Source organism: Maniola jurtina, chromosome 26 (genome assembly GCF_905333055.1).
Source record: "Maniola jurtina chromosome 26, ilManJurt1.1, whole genome shotgun sequence".
Taxonomy (NCBI): Eukaryota; Metazoa; Arthropoda; class Insecta; order Lepidoptera; family Nymphalidae; genus Maniola; species Maniola jurtina.
Genome location: NC_060054.1, coordinates 7,102,477 through 7,117,976, shown reverse-complemented (window position 1 = coordinate 7,117,976; position 15,500 = coordinate 7,102,477). Strand labels below are relative to the sequence as shown.

The 15,500-nt window shown below is 38.3% G+C and overlaps 1 protein-coding gene across 1 annotated transcript; it reads right to left on the bottom strand.

The window, feature by feature from the left end:
* Positions 1-2,281: 2,281 nt before the first annotated feature.
* On the bottom strand, positions 2,282-14,908 carry LOC123878786 (U4/U6 small nuclear ribonucleoprotein Prp3). The gene is made up of 16 exons (XM_045926110.1): positions 14,385-14,908; positions 13,768-13,941; positions 12,852-13,017; positions 12,032-12,215; positions 11,107-11,190; positions 10,394-10,515; positions 9,823-10,011; positions 8,667-8,794; positions 8,084-8,202; positions 7,346-7,426; positions 6,898-7,045; positions 5,818-5,971; positions 5,087-5,142; positions 4,204-4,353; positions 3,295-3,427; positions 2,282-2,453 (listed from the first exon to the last, which is right to left on the bottom strand). Exons 1-16 carry the CDS (start codon positions 14,510-14,512, stop codon positions 2,340-2,342), a joined length of 2,130 nt encoding a protein of 709 aa, XP_045782066.1. The 5' UTR covers positions 14,513-14,908; the 3' UTR covers positions 2,282-2,339.
* Positions 14,909-15,500: the final 592 nt, after the last annotated feature.

The window sequence follows — 15,500 nt, the reverse complement described above, 5'->3', positions numbered from 1 at the left end:
GTATATAAATTATTGTAACGGTTTTTTTCCTTACTACCGATGTACTATAAGCTGCGTGACAATTATTTTTATTTTGCACTACTTAATTTGATTTGACTAAGGGCGTTTGTGCACTGATTCGTATTCGTTTTCATAAAAATACGATTCGATATGTCCATCATCCATACTAATATTATAAATGCGAAAGTGTGTCTGTCTGTCTGTCTGTCTGCTACGCTTTCACGGCTCAACCGCTGAACCGATTTTAATGAAATTTTGTACAGACTTAGGACACATTCCGGGGAAGGACATAGGCTACTTTTTATCCCGGAAAAACATACAGTTCCCGCGGGATTCCTAAATACTCATCCGCTTCATCGATTTGTATGAAATTTGGTACCGAGGTAGCTTGCGTCCCTGTTATTGACATAGGCAACTTTTTATCCCGGAAAATCAAACAGTTCCCACGGGATCTCTAAAAACCTAAATCCACGCGGATGAAGTCGCGGGCATCCTCTAGTACAAAATAAACGTCTGAACCATATAAATACGAAAACACTCATTTGATTCGTATTCAAAGAGTATGTAATCACTACGTTTTATTCGTATTTATGTGGATTAGTTAAAATACGAATCAAATGAGTGCACAAGCGCACACTAAAAAACCATTTACATTACCAAGTACAGTACATTTTATATGACGGCCGTTTTGAATCGTATTTTTATGAAAACGAATACGAATAAGAGCGCAAAGGCCCTATTAAATATATTTATGGCTGATTTTTCCATTGGTAAATGACTGAGGATTTAATTTAGAATTTAACGTTTCAAGAGATATCCAATACAAAACTATCAAAAAGTCGCAGTTCAAAGCACGAGCCGTAGGCGAGCATTTCAAAATCGCCATTTTGTTTAGTTTTTATTTCTCGTCACGTAGTCCCAATCTGTGTCGGATAGTCAAAATTGTAGTTTGAATTTGAAAAGCGTTTTCACACTATCCGATCCGATATTCACTTCAATCGGAGCGTATACGATTTGAGTCCGAAAAAATAACTTTATACTTGCGTTGTGAGTGATTTATCGATCGATAGCGGCGGCGAAGAGTTTATCCTGCCGCAAATTTGGTTCGTCAGTCATCTTTTCGCTTCTTGCGAGAAAGTGCTGTAGGTACCTATGCACAGACATGTTTAAAGATTTTTTTACCTAACGCCAACTGTACGAACCGCATCGCGTTTGAGTGATTAAAGAACCAATCGCGTGGCAGATTAAACAATCCTGCCATCGCATCACCTTTTGCCGCCAAATTACCCACTGCGCAGGTACAAGATAAAGTTCTTTGTATTTCAATTTAATATTCCATACGAATTAAAATATCCGTGACCAAGGTATATCGGATCAGATTAAATGAAAATGTGATAGATATGAATGTTTCTAGGCTATAATAATTAATGAAATAATAATGTGTTTTCTAATTCGCGACTGTATATATAGTGTCGACGCCCGGCTCCGCTCGGCGCGTCTATGATCGCTGTACAAAATAAAATTAATTGAAAATTTTAATGGTTTTCGTTTTATTTCTATCTTAACCCTTATTTAACAATTAAAAGCGGAAATTTTTTGGTTGAGTTTAGGTTCGTCATTAACTGTTGAAAATGATGATATATCATAATATAGTATAATTATTATTGTTTACATTCAGAGATACTCATATAGTATATTGTAAAAATCTTTCTCTATTTCTATAGAAATACTTAAAAGTAATTAGCGGAGTGGCTAACATGTTTTAAACAACAATGTTTAGTTTTTCTTTTACTGTTTTTCCAACTCTGATAATAATTAATTAGGGATTTTTGTCGTTAAGTGTTGAAAAGTAATATAACACCTACAGAGACCGTGCGGTAATTACATTTTATTATCGCACATGTGCGGTAATTATGACCACAAAAACAGCTGTTTTTAACCCCCGACCCAAAAAGAGGGGTGTTATAAGTTTGACGTGTGTATCTGTCTGTGGCATCGTAGCTCCTAAACTAATGAACCGATTTTAATTTAGTTTTTTTTGTTTGAAAAATGGCTTGATCGAGAGTGTTCTTAGCTATAATCCAAGAAAATCGGTTCAGCCGTTTGAAAGTTATCACCTCTTTTCTGATTTTCTTATAGAGGTTTTTTTGTCGGGGGTTTTTAAATTTTGAGTTATTAGGCCACCATCCGTAGAGGTGTTTGAGAGTATCATTCATTTATTTACAAGCGTTTATCATTGTTGTCGATTGGTTAAAATGGAAGTAAATAAAACTAGTAGCGAGTCTATACAAGTCATTTATTCATATCAACACACATTTCGGTAGGGCTCCGCTAGCGGCTCAGGGCTCCTCAGCGCCGGCGCCGAGCACGGCGCCGCTGTAGGCGAGGTCCCAGTAGTGTTCCACTCCGTGCTTTTGGAAAAGCTCGCGAGCTTGCTTCTCTGTTGGCATCACCTGTACAAGAAGAAATAACTTTTTAATACATTTACTCGAAAAGTCACTCTTAAGGGGCAAGCGACGGGCTGCCCACGAATTTTTTTGGTTTTTCGCAATTTGTAAACTAATTCGACAAAGTAGGCTTATGGCAATCTAGTTGCGACAATGGCAGTATCATTTCCACGTGTTTATATAAAAATCTTTACTTGAAAAGGTCCAGTTTAAGAAATTAGCTCTAGTATCGACTAATTTGTGAGAATAGTCGATACTCTGTCGATCCCTCTTAATACATTTACTCAAAAATTCACTCTTAAGGAGAACGCACACTTATCTGAGCCGAACGCGTCAACAGAAACGAATTTTAGAAATCAGTATATGAAATCTCGCACACTTCCGATTCGGACGATTCGACGCGGGGAAGTGTGCGAAGTTTCATATTCAAAATTCTAAAATTCGCTTCGTTCGACTCGTTCGATGCGTTAAGTGTGCGTTCCCCTTTATTTGTTATCTTAATTGTCGATTTACCGGACGAGTGTGATAAAAATATTACCGCACAGGTAGGCCACCGGCAGAGACTGTGCGGTAAAATTTTATTAAAACACAAGTGCGGTAATTTAAATGTTTGACACTTCCCTGCTACATTTTGCTAATAAATTTTCATCTTGTGCCATGTGGGTGCAGGAAGTTTTTCGATTATTATTAAGTAATTATTAAAAACTACTAACCTACTAACAAGATGAATAAATGAATTTTCTTTCTTTCTTTCTTTCCAAATTTACGGCTACGGCTGAAAATCGATAGTCTTCGAAATTTTTGAACAATTTCTTTCTATAAATTTAGATGAGTAAAGGAAAAATACCTTAAACTTGATGTCCCCGAAGGCTCGCCGCGCGGTGACGCCCTCCCACACCAGATGGCAGGCGTTGGGCACCTCCCCCCCGTCCGCGTCCTTCACCATCTCCTCCTCCCACTTGATGCGCTCCAGCATCAGCCTGCGGACAGAGTCTACAATTCATATCCATACTGCCGTCCTTTAACTAACAGGATTTTTTTTTAAATCATCAAATTTTCATTTCATTTCATTTCATAAACTTTTATTTCATTTCATGGAATGTTTCTGCTTTTGACACAAAGAAAAACCATTTAGGTTTACTTGAGTGTGTGTTAGGTTTGGATGTGTTGTGTTTTGGTTGTGTGTGTTGTGTTAATGCACGTTGTGAATGCCCGTAAATGGAGTTACTACCAACTCAACTTAAGGAATAACATTTGTAATTTAAGTGTGTAATTCTGTGGGTGGTGTCTGTAACAAATAAAATAAAAAGCCGTTAAACTCCAATAAAAATAATTTTTGAGCCAGAAAAGTGTGTACTTTTAGTAACTAATGTTTTTGAAAGCAATTCTACGTAGAACCAACTTAAAAACCTTAGCCCTACATAGCATTCTTTTTTAGAAACATTAGTTTTTGAAAATCGCCACATTTTTGGTCAATAACTCAAAAAATATTTTTTGCCATAGCCGCTTTTTAGTTAAAGAATGGCAGCATACTAATATTATAAATGCCAATGTGTATGTCTGTCTGATCGTCTACTTGCTTTTCATGGCCCATCCGTTAAACTGATTTTGATAAAATTTGATACAGAATAGCTTGCATCCCGGAGACGGACATAGGCTCTATCCCGGAAAATCAAAGAGTTCTCACGGGATTTTTAAAAAACCTGCAGCATAAGTTGTGAGCATTATCTGATAGAAGGTGTCGGTGACCACTCACCGCTTATACTTAGCGTGCTGTTTGGGCCCGCCCTCGGTGACCACTACGCAGCAACCGCGATGTAACAATACGAATCCAGTCATGTGCAATTGTTGAGCATTTACTTCTACTTTGAACTTAGCTGATGCACACTCGAATAGGTCCTTCACCCTGAAATCAAAGTCAAAAACAAAAAAGACTGAAAAGTGATTCAGTTTTTTTTTAACACAAATCATGTTTAAACGTCAAATGGCTGCCAAACAGAACAGCTATTTTGGGACGGCTATCTTAGTTTTACTAACATCGCGTGTAAAACTAAAGGTTACACGCACTCATTTTTATACTATCTAATCCACCGTTTGGCTACCTAATAAAAACCATGTGATAATATTTTATTATAGCACAAGTGCAGTAGTATTTTTTACGACACAAGCGCGGTAATGTCAACCCATCGCCGGCTCACTACTGAGCCCGGGTCTCCTCTCAGAATGAGACGGGTTCTTTTATAGAGATACTAGACGATGCCCGCGACTTCGTGCCTGTGGATGTAGGTTTTTAAGCATCCCGTAGCAACTGTTTAATTTTCTGGGATAACAGTTGCCTATATCAATTACAGGGACTCAAGCTACTTAGATACCAAATTTTATACAAATCGGTTAAGTGGATGGGTCTTTAGGAAATTCCGTGGAAACTCTTTGATTTTCCGGGATAAAAAGTAGCCTGTGTCTGTCCCGGGGATATAAGCTAACTCTGTACCAAATTTCGTCAGAATCGGTTACACTGTTAGGCCGTGAAAGTGTAGCAGACACAAACAGACAGACAGACACACTTTATTTCGACAGGACCATGTCGTAAGTTTTAATACCTTATAATGTTATAAGCTGGTTATAAGTGTTTTTTATACCTGTATACAGCCACGTGAACCCCCATGGACGTGTCTTCACGTATTTTTCTATCAACCTGAGAGTAAAAATTATCATATTTTATTGAATTTATTTATCTTTATACCTATATTAATTTCTATCCATCAGCCTGTATGCATCCACTGCTGGACATAGGCCTTTCCAAGAGCGCGTGCGTATATTAATTTCATTATTCAAATTTTGAAATACCTATTTTTAATTTCTTTTAAGATTAAATTTCTTTAAATATCCAATTACTTTACGATTCAAACGAGGATTTTAAATCGCCAAATAATTTATTATTTAAATAATAGTTTTGGTTCAACAAGATAGCAAAGTTCATTTTCGTTGCGAATGCCTAGTTAGAACCCCGAGCGGGTGAAGGATTCTAAGTTAGTATCCTAAGTGTAGTGAGGGATTCAAGACACAAGAAACAAAAACTTTTCCATTGGTGATACATACTTTCACATCACTAGTGCAAAAAAAGCGCCTTTGCTGTCTAAATCCAGTGAGCAAAAGTCGTTTTTGCTCACGCAGTGAGAAAAGTGTTGTCACAAGAAAAGTTCAACACTTTTTCGCACTAAGTGAGCAAAAACGACTTTTGCTCACTGGTTTTAGACAGCAAAGGCGCCCTTTCTGAGCTAGTGAGGCGAAAAATAATATATTAATTAATTTAGTGCCAGTCTTAGTTCAGAGTACTTTTAAAATGACAAATTTTTCATCTTTTTCTCACCTTCTCCCTCTTCTGGTCCTTGGTGAGCGCCCTGGCTTGGTTGGCGTCTTGGTGCGTCTTCTGTCGTTTGGCGATCTGTTCCCTCACTCTCGCCTCGATGGCCGTCGGGTCCTGCACGGCCTCTGTGCCCAACGCGCGCATCAGGTTCGATATCCTGTTGAGGCACCAGATAAATAAAATATAGCCCATGCCACCCGGACCTTTACAACGAACCAATTGACACCTCATTCATCAAAATCGGCCCAGTAGTTTAGGCGCTACGGTGGAACACAGAATCTGGATACAAACATACATACATACATTGACTGCTAAAATCATAACCCTTCCTTTTGGCTTTGCCGCAGTCGGGTAAAAATAATTAGTTTTAATTAGTTAATTTGTATTCTATAACTGCTATACAAGCTGTAATCAGAACGCTAGCAAAAACAAAGACACGTACCTGTATTTTTAAAGTTTATATATTGCAAATAAAACATCTGACTGACGCTACAGGTCAACCAACGTTTCGTAAGCTTGACCACTTGAAGTCAATGCCGCTTCGTACGTGTGGCGTTGACCCGAGTTTTGCACGCTATACAATGCGGATTTGAAAAATTCTAAATCACTAAAACTACAGTATAGTATCGTAGCTGTTTAACAGCTATAATGGCTATATAGTAGCTGTTTAACAGCTATTTTGGCTTAACCATCATTTCGTACCTCAGTTTAGGTTCTGGCGGCGCTTCGAGCCCGAGCCGGAGCTTCTCTTGTTCTTCCTTCCACGCTTCCCTCCGACTCTGCCGTCGCAACTTCTTCCTCTCCTTCTTCGTGAGGAATACAGGAATATTACCCCATTGGCTACTTTTATCCCGGAAAACCAGAGTTCCCGCGGGATTTACAAAAAAACCTAAACCCACGCGGACGGAGTAGCGGGCATCATCTAGTATCAAATAATGTAATGATCACCCTTGTCCGTTTGTATGAAGAAAGCACCGGAATGCGTCACTTTAACATACTCTCCGAAGCACGGAGGAAAAGGCCAAATTCCGACCTCCAAAATCGGTCACCCATCCAGTTACCGGCTAAAACAATATTACTTACCTCAGTTTTGGTTCCGGCGGCGCTTCGAGGCCGAGGCGGACCTTCTCTTGTTCTTCCTTCCACGCTTCCCTCCGACTCTGCCTCCGCAACTTCTTCCTCTCCTTCTTCGTGAGGAAGACAGGCATGTATGTCGGTTTCAGAGGTTCCGCTGAAGATAATAAATTATAGTTAAAAAAACCGGCCAAGTGCGAGTCGGACTCGCGCACTGAGGGTTCCGTACTCGAGTATTTTTCCAACATTCTGCACAATAAATCAAAAACTGTTATGCATAAAAATAAATAAAAATCTGTTTTAGAATTTACAAGTAAAGCCCTTTCATATGATACCCCACTTGGTATAGTTATCTTACTTTGAAAATTGACACAGATTTTAATTTTTTTTTACCACAAATTCGCTGTTTTCAGATTTATTCCTTTACTTGTGACGAGTAACAAATGATGGTACTCACTAGGCGCCCTTAGTTGCTGCGGGTGCTCCACCAGGTTCGTAATGGCGTCTTCGTTGACATTGTCCACTATGTCGTCGTCACCTAAACAAAAAAACAAGTAAAAAAAACGGGCCAAGTGCGAGTCAGACTCACGCACCGAGGGTTCCGTACTCGGATATAACATAAAAAAAAAACTGTTTAAGAATGTACAGGTAAAGCCCTTTCATATGATACCCTACTTGGTATAGTTATCTTACTTTGGAAATTGAAACTAATTTTAATTTTTTTTTCTGTGATGTAACCACAAATTCACGGTTTTTGGATTTATTCCTTTACTTGTGCTATAAGACCTACCTACCTGCCGAATTTCATGATTCTAGGTCAACGGGAAGTACCCTATAGGTGTTCTTGACAGACACGACAGACAGACAACAAAGCGATCTATAAGGGTTCCGTTTTTTATTTTGAGGTGCAGAACCCTAAAAATTATGTTATCATAATATTTAAAAGACAAAAAATGTTTCCACCTTCCATTATAGACTTTGGAAGCACCCAACGATGTGCCCCAAACCGGTTTCATAAGAAAGGCAATAATGCAAAGATGGTTTTAGACCACTAAAACAATGCCTAAGGCACATTCTTTTTTTAGCATAGTAGCAGACGCTGGGTATCCGCTAGTTGTAAATGTATTGAGAGGCTACTGTAAGGATACTTATTGTATTCCCTCACTCTCATAGTCCGATGGGATAAATAACATACCTATATTGCAAGCTTCAACCCTCTGCGTATCGGAACGTTCGTCAGCTGACGTCACTGCTTTCCCACGCTTTCGTTTCGTCTCGCGTTCTTCCGGCGTCATTAGAATCACGCTGTCCCACCTGTGGGCAAAACAAATCAAGTCCAGTAATTGTAGCTATAAGTTTGAAGCTAACTTGAAAGGGTTCCTTTTTCTTTTAAGGTACAGTTAATAGTTTACACTTTTATACGCGCCGATGTACCTGCGCAGAAATCTTATTTTTAATGGCGAGTCTCTGTTGTACTTGTGTTTAAAACCTTATCGCCAAGCAATAAGGTCTGAATTTCATTGGTTTTAGCAAACATTGGCAAACGAATTTTGCAGATGCGATTTATAAAAGTAATCAATTACTTTTATACACGGCATAATATTGTATATCAAATCTTTGAAAAGAGCAACCGCCGAGTTTCTTGCTGGTCCTTCTCGGTAGGAATAGCGTTCCGAACCAGTGGTAGATGCACTTGACGATACAAAAGTACTTGTAAAAGTTTAATTGAATAAAAATATTTTGAATTTTGTGTAGTAAGGAACCCTAAAAGCACTAACCACTCGATATCCGGAACCCGGTCGGAGTCGGGCACGTCGGCGGCGAGCAGAGCCAACTTGGTCGCGGACGATATGCCTGTCTTGCGGGCGATTTGAGAAATCTCATTCTGCAGTTTCTCCAGTTGGGCCTAGAACAAAAGTTTTTATCAAACAATTATAGTCAGTCAGTCAGGCACATGCCTGAACTACAAACCGTTTGCCCACAGTTGGCCTAAGGTATTTATTACCCCCCAATGAAGCTAACAAAATTAGTCTCACGCATATACGCAAGGGAAAAATTTTTACTCCTTAGAAGAATTTTTCCAATATGATAAAAAGTGATTTTGACATAATAAGATATATTTTTCACTAGTTGATGCCCGCGACTTCGTCCGCGTGGATGTAGGTTTTTCGAAATCCCTTTGGGACTCTTTGATTTTCCGGGATAAAAAGTAGCCTATATGTTAATCCAGGATATTATCTATCTCCATTCTGAATTTCAGCCGAATCCGTCCAGTGGTTTTCGCGTGAAAGAGTAACAAACATACAAACACACACACACACACACACACACACACACACACACACACACACACACACACACACACACATACAAACTTTCGCCTTTATAATATTAGTGTGATTTGATTTTGACATCTGTATACCCTAGTATTTTATTTATTTATTTATTTATTTTTTATGATCCATGGTTACGACTGGCTTTTAATTTCTTATTTGGTTTTGACATATTTTTTTTGCATTGTACGTTTTAATTTTTTTTTTCATTTCAATGCCTGATTTGTTTTTTTTATATTTTAATTTAACAAACCGCATGTAAGTAGATATAACTAACACAATATTTGTACGCCACTCCGGCTAATGTGTCGAACCTTGTAATCATATCATCATCTTTTATACACACATTATGCAAATAAATAATTCTATTCTATTCTATTCATTTATGAATAGAATAGAATAGAATTATTTATATATATACTAATATTATAAGGAGGTAAAGTTTGTAAGTTTAAAATGAATTGACAACCATTACTCCAATTTTATGCTGTAGAAATAAGGACTGCATACTTATAATAATTTTGTTAAACTTATCTAAGCATTAAAAAAAATATATATATATTTAATATCCCAAAGTTGGGCAAGAAACTTGCCCACTCACCTTCATCCGCAACCGCTCAGCCATCTGCGTGAACTTGCCCGGCTCGTGGAAGCGTAAGGCCCGCTTCACACGCGTGGGCGGCTTGCTCGCGACGCGGTCGTCCACCCACGCGGCCTCGCCCACTGGCTCTGTCACTTGCCCACTAAGCTGGGCTCGAAACTCTTCGCGTCTTTTCGCTCTGATGTTGGCCTGTCGACAAGTGTAAATTAAAAATTTATAACACCCCCGACAAGTGAAGGTTACAGTAACTAGAAAAGAGCTGATAACTTTGAAACAGCTGAACCGATTTTCTTGGATTATAGCTAAGAACACTCTCGATCAAGCCACCTTTCAAACAAAAAAAAAAAAAACTAAATAAAAACCGGTTCTTTAGTTTAGGAGCTACGATGCCACAGATACAAACGTCAAACTTATAACGTCTTTGGATCGGGGGTTACAAAACCGCCTGTTTAATTGCCGGAATAAATAAGTAATCAATCTGTGTGTAATCTGTATCAAAAAGGAATATGATATCTTTGAAAACATGATTACAGATAGATTAATTAAGCCATAAGTAAACCCCCTCACATACCTTCAGGGTAGGAGCTACATGGGTCAATTGGACCCTTTTCCCCGAGGTGTCGATAGTGCGCCCCTCGCGATCCAGAATAAGGGGCGCAGGCCCCGTGCTCCCCGCCGGGCCTAGGGCTCCGCCTGGAATCCAAATAATAATTGATCAATCGTGGAGTCAGAATGTTTTTTGTAAACATGTTTACAAAAAATATCCAATATTCAATTCGAAAATGTTTCTGAAAACATGTTTGTGATTTCAATATTTAAAAGCTCGTTCACACAGGCTGCGTCATTGCATTGTAATGTATGGAACTGTATGAAATATGGCACACCGCTTGCGTAAAGCATGGACGTATGCGGTGTTAGGGGTTTACGCGCGTCACTACGCACGTGTTACGTGTACGCAATTGGTGTGAATCGGCCTTTAAGTATTGTGAGTGATTTGAGATTTCCATTTTAAGTATAGAATGTACCGGCTATACTCGTATCACAAACATACGTCACGTATGTTTGTGATTGGTTGGTGACTCAAAGTGGGTCACACCTGCTGAGATTTTTGTCTCTATCACTAGTATGGAACTGAGTGACAGAGAGAGAAAGAGAGAGAGGGAGAGGGAGAGAAAGGGAGAGAGAGAGAGAGGGAGAGAGAGAGAGGGAGAGGGGGGGGGAGAGAGAGAGAGGGAGGGAGAGAGAGAGAGCTATACTAACTTCTTTCCGTGGATAGGATAGTACCTGCCAGTTTCCTCTGTATCCTCGCCTGCAGTTCCGCGATCTTCCTCTGCTTCTCCAACTCCTCGGCTGACAGGGGCATCGTCGCTGGAAATACAATCACAATATTAAAAACCATTCAAGTGCGAGTAGGACGCCCACGAAGGGTTCCGTACCATCGTACAAGATATTTCAAACCATTTTCTTGTGATTTAGTGAAATGGGCGAGAACACAAATCTTTAATTTTTTTGCGATGTAACCATAAATTCACAGTTTTTGGATTTTTCCTTCACTTGTACGATAAAACCTGCAGAATTTCATGATTCTAGGTCAACGGTAAGTACCCTATGGGTTTTAATTTATTAATAGAAGAATTCTTAATAATTTATATTCGCCCTTATGGGGTTTTTATTGCAGGATTCTCTTTTAAGGAACAACACTCATTGGTTTCAACCTTAATGGAAAGCACACATGGTATAGGTCATTAAGGCATCGTAATATTATTCGGCCTTACCGGGTTTAGAGTATAGTACGGGCTTGATGACGCTAGGTGGCGGTATGGCGTTATTTTGCTGCATCTGCACTTTGGTCTGCTGCGCGTTGCGTGGTTCGCCCTTAAGCGGGTTGTAAAATTACCGGGTTTGAAGTACAGCACGGGTTGGCTAACCCTAGGTGGCAGGATGGTGTTTTTGTGCTGTATTATGTACCACAATTTGTTGTGTCTATGATTCGCCCTTACCGGATTTAGAGTACACCACAGGTTTGATGACGCGTTGTTTTGCTGTATTATGCACTACGATATTTTGTGAGTTAACATGACATGATTCGCCTTTACCGGTTAGTTTAGTAAACACAGCTATAGTGTACTGTAGCGGGCGGTGACGTCATGTTAAAGATCATTCAATGCGGAATGCTTTATTAAGAGGTGGTTCTATGATTCGCCCTTACCGGGTTTGGAGTATAGTACGGGCTTGATGACGCTAGGTGGCGGTATAGCGTTATTTTGCTGCATCTGCACTTTGATCTGTTGCGCGGTTGCCGCCGCGGCCGTCACGTTGCGCGGTTCGCCCTTAAGCGCCATTAACGTGCGCTTGCGCTCTTCTATCTCTTTCTGGGCGTTCGCCATCATCAGCTGCAAACAGTATAATGTTACTTTCTCCCACTTGCTTGGAAATTGCTTCATTACTAAAACAACTGGCCAAGTGCGAGTCTTACTCGCACAGGAAGGTTCCGCGCCATACGGGAAGTACCCTATAGGTTTTCCTGACAGACACAACAGACGGACGGATGGACAACAAAGTGATTCTATAAAGGTTCCTTTTTAGGTTTCTGTACCTCAAAAGGAAAAACAGAACTCTTATCACTTTGTGTTTGTTGTCTGTCTATCCGTCAAGAAACCTGTAGGGTACTTCCCGTTGACCTAGAATCATGAAATTTGACAGAAGGTGGGTCTTATAGCACAAGTACAGAAATAAATTTGAAAACCTGGAATTTGTGGTTACATCATTTAAAAAAGAATTAAATTGTGTTTTAATTTTCAAAGTAAGATAACTATACCAAGTGGGGTATCATAAGAAAGGGCTTTACCTGTACACTCTAAAACAGATTTTTTACTTATTTTTGTCTATAAAATTTTTTGATTTATCGTGCAAAATGTTGGAAAAATACCCGAGTACGGAACCCTCAATGCGCGAGTCTGACTCACACTTGGCCAGTTTTTTCTTGTATGGAACCCTAAAAATTAGAAATAATAAATATTTCTACTTACCTTGATTTTATCAGCACTGAGGCCGGCCATCTTGGATCCTATGGTCTCCCCCCCTGGCATGATGAGAGGGAGTTCTATCAGGTTCTCCACTTTCTTCTCTTTTAACTCTTCTTTATCTCTATCTCTTTTATCATCATTTTTTTCATGTTTCTCTTCATGTCGAGATCTGTTGATAAAAAGTGTTTTCAAAAACTGAAATTTTATGTCAAAAACAAACTTATTATTTTAGCGCCTTAGGGATTGAATTTTTAGATATGGAGTGGTTAAGCTAGGTTAATCTTCGCATCATAGTGACAATTGCTTCACATTATTAGCTTTAGCAATATCTATCATTAGAAAGAAAGAAAGAAAGAAAATTAGTTTATTCATCTTGTGTGTGCATCAACAAGTATAGACAAACTTAGATTATTTTATTTCTCAGCTTTTGTTTCTCATTATTTTGTTTCTCAGCTTTAGAAATCAATAAAATGTATGAAAATGATGAATCTACAAACTTGTATAACTTGGTTCAGAGCAATCCTACAACTTTTCTGCCACATTAACTATTGCTCCAAATGGCTAGTTCTAATGATCTGTACCATTTTTTTTGGCCGGCACTTTCAGAAAAGGCCCAAAAAATTATCTTTCACGATTCTAGATCAATGGGAAGTACCCTATAGGTTATTTTGACAGCCATGACTGATAAACAGACAAAGTCATCCTACAAGGGTTCTTTTTTTCTTTTTGGGGTATGGAACCCTGAAAATATCTGAATGAGGAGCATTTTAAGAAGTTTTACTTATTATAAACCTATTATTGTAAACCTATAATATTGTAAACTTATAATATTGTAAACTTATAATATTGTAAACTTATAATATTGTAATTATAAACCTAGTATTATAAACCTATTATTGTAAGTTATATTATTGTAAACCTTTTGACTTCCTTCTCTTTATCCTTCTCTCTGTTCTCATCATGTTTCCTTTTAGGAGCCTTCCCCGAGGAAACCAGCTCCTGTGCCAAGGCAAGGACCTTGTCTGCTAGTTTGCTCGCTTTCTTTGAGTCTATATGCGCAGAGATCTTGTCTATTATCTTGCGTCTTTCATATCTGAAACAATATTACATTTAAATAAAATAAATTGCTAACCCACATAACATGTGTCTCCTCTCAAAATGAGAAAGGTTAAGACTATAGCCTACCACACTGACAAAGTGCAGTTTGGTAGACTTTAGAAACACAACGGAGAATTCTCAGGCACAAAGTTTTCCTTAACTGTTCCAACCAACAGAATTGTTCATACATCATATAATAAATTGCCCAAGGATACAGTTATGTCAAGCTCTGTTAACCAGTTCAAGAATAGATTGGACAAACATTTGGAAAACTCTAAGCACTTCTGATATAGATGCATCAGTGTAAGCTGCTTAGTCTTTGATAAATAATAACTTTTTTAGGCCCAGGACTTTCATGTTTTGAATGAAATACCCACTATAGACCAACTAATCATGTTTTAATATTTTCAAAGTAGCCTAAAACTTAAGATGCCTTACCCACTGGTCAAACAAGATGATACTGTGGACAGTAAAGAACTATCGGATTTTCCAATAGTCCTGTAGATTGCACGGTCGAGGGAAGATCGTAGGTCCTCTACCTCTCTTCTAGACAGCTGCAAAGCCATTGTTAATACTATAAACACTTATTTCTCTAATAACATCTACGACTCCGTAACCTTTCAGGTTATAATTTTTAATTCATCACTATTAACTAATCACTTTCGTAAATCGAGTTTCCGTTTACGGAACTGCATTAATTTTAACGTTTTTAATCATTAAAAAGAGGTACATTTATGATTAAAATCCTGCGTAATTCGCAAATATTTTTTGGCTCACTGACGTAAACAATGAGTGACCATAGACAAACTATTTTTTTTTTCTCCAACTTCTAATCTTTTAGTCATAATTATTATTATTAGATCAGCTTGGGACTGTAGTTATCACATTTTTCATTTGATTTGTACTATTTTATAATCAATAGATTTGTGTTGAAAAAAAAAAAAACAGAACATATAAACTGCGCATAATATAAAACACTAGCGACCCGCCCCGGCTTCGCACGGGTGGACATTTATTTTTTAAGCTCTCTGAACCCCTGCGGTTTCGCCGTGCGAGTCGTGCGACACCATCATTCATTTTAATACCAATTACAATTTTAAATTCGTAATATCTTTTGAATGGATTGTCCGATTGGAATAAAATAAAAAGCAATTTATAGCTATTGAAACAATCTTGCTCAATAAATAGTTTATTTGGATAAGGATTAGTATTTGACGATAATATGATCAATAAACATAGGCTAATAATTTTAATTACTTTTATTCTATGGAAAAGTGGTTATAATGGCTAAAATATAAATGTTTGGTTTATACTATCGCGGACTTTTTTGTAGGCATTATTGAGTTCTACAACTTTTCTATAGAAGTCAACCATACATCTCTAACCATTTAGGCAGCGTTCGCGAGAATCGTTAACGTACGGCAGTTTTTTGGACGCCTTACTCCACAATTTTCACTACCACGAAAAATCCTATCTATTTTCCGGGATAAAATATAGCCTATACGGATTCGGAAGAATCCCTCTAAGTAATGGTAAAAGAAATTTTGAAATCGG

Bases quoted from the DNA above. Each gene is read 5' to 3' on its own strand.
- LOC123878786 (XM_045926110.1), bottom strand. From the start codon at position 14,512: ATGGCTTTGCAGCTGTCTAGAAGAGAGGTAGAGGACCTACGATCTTCC. The intron at 7,427-8,083 runs GTATGTTATTTA...TTTTTTGTTTAG, and splicing joins GGTTGAAGCTTGCAATATAG to GTGACGACGACATAGTGGAC. The intron at 2,454-3,294 runs GTATTTTTCCTT...CTTCTTGTACAG, and splicing joins TCGGGGACATCAAGTTTAAG to GTGATGCCAACAGAGAAGCA.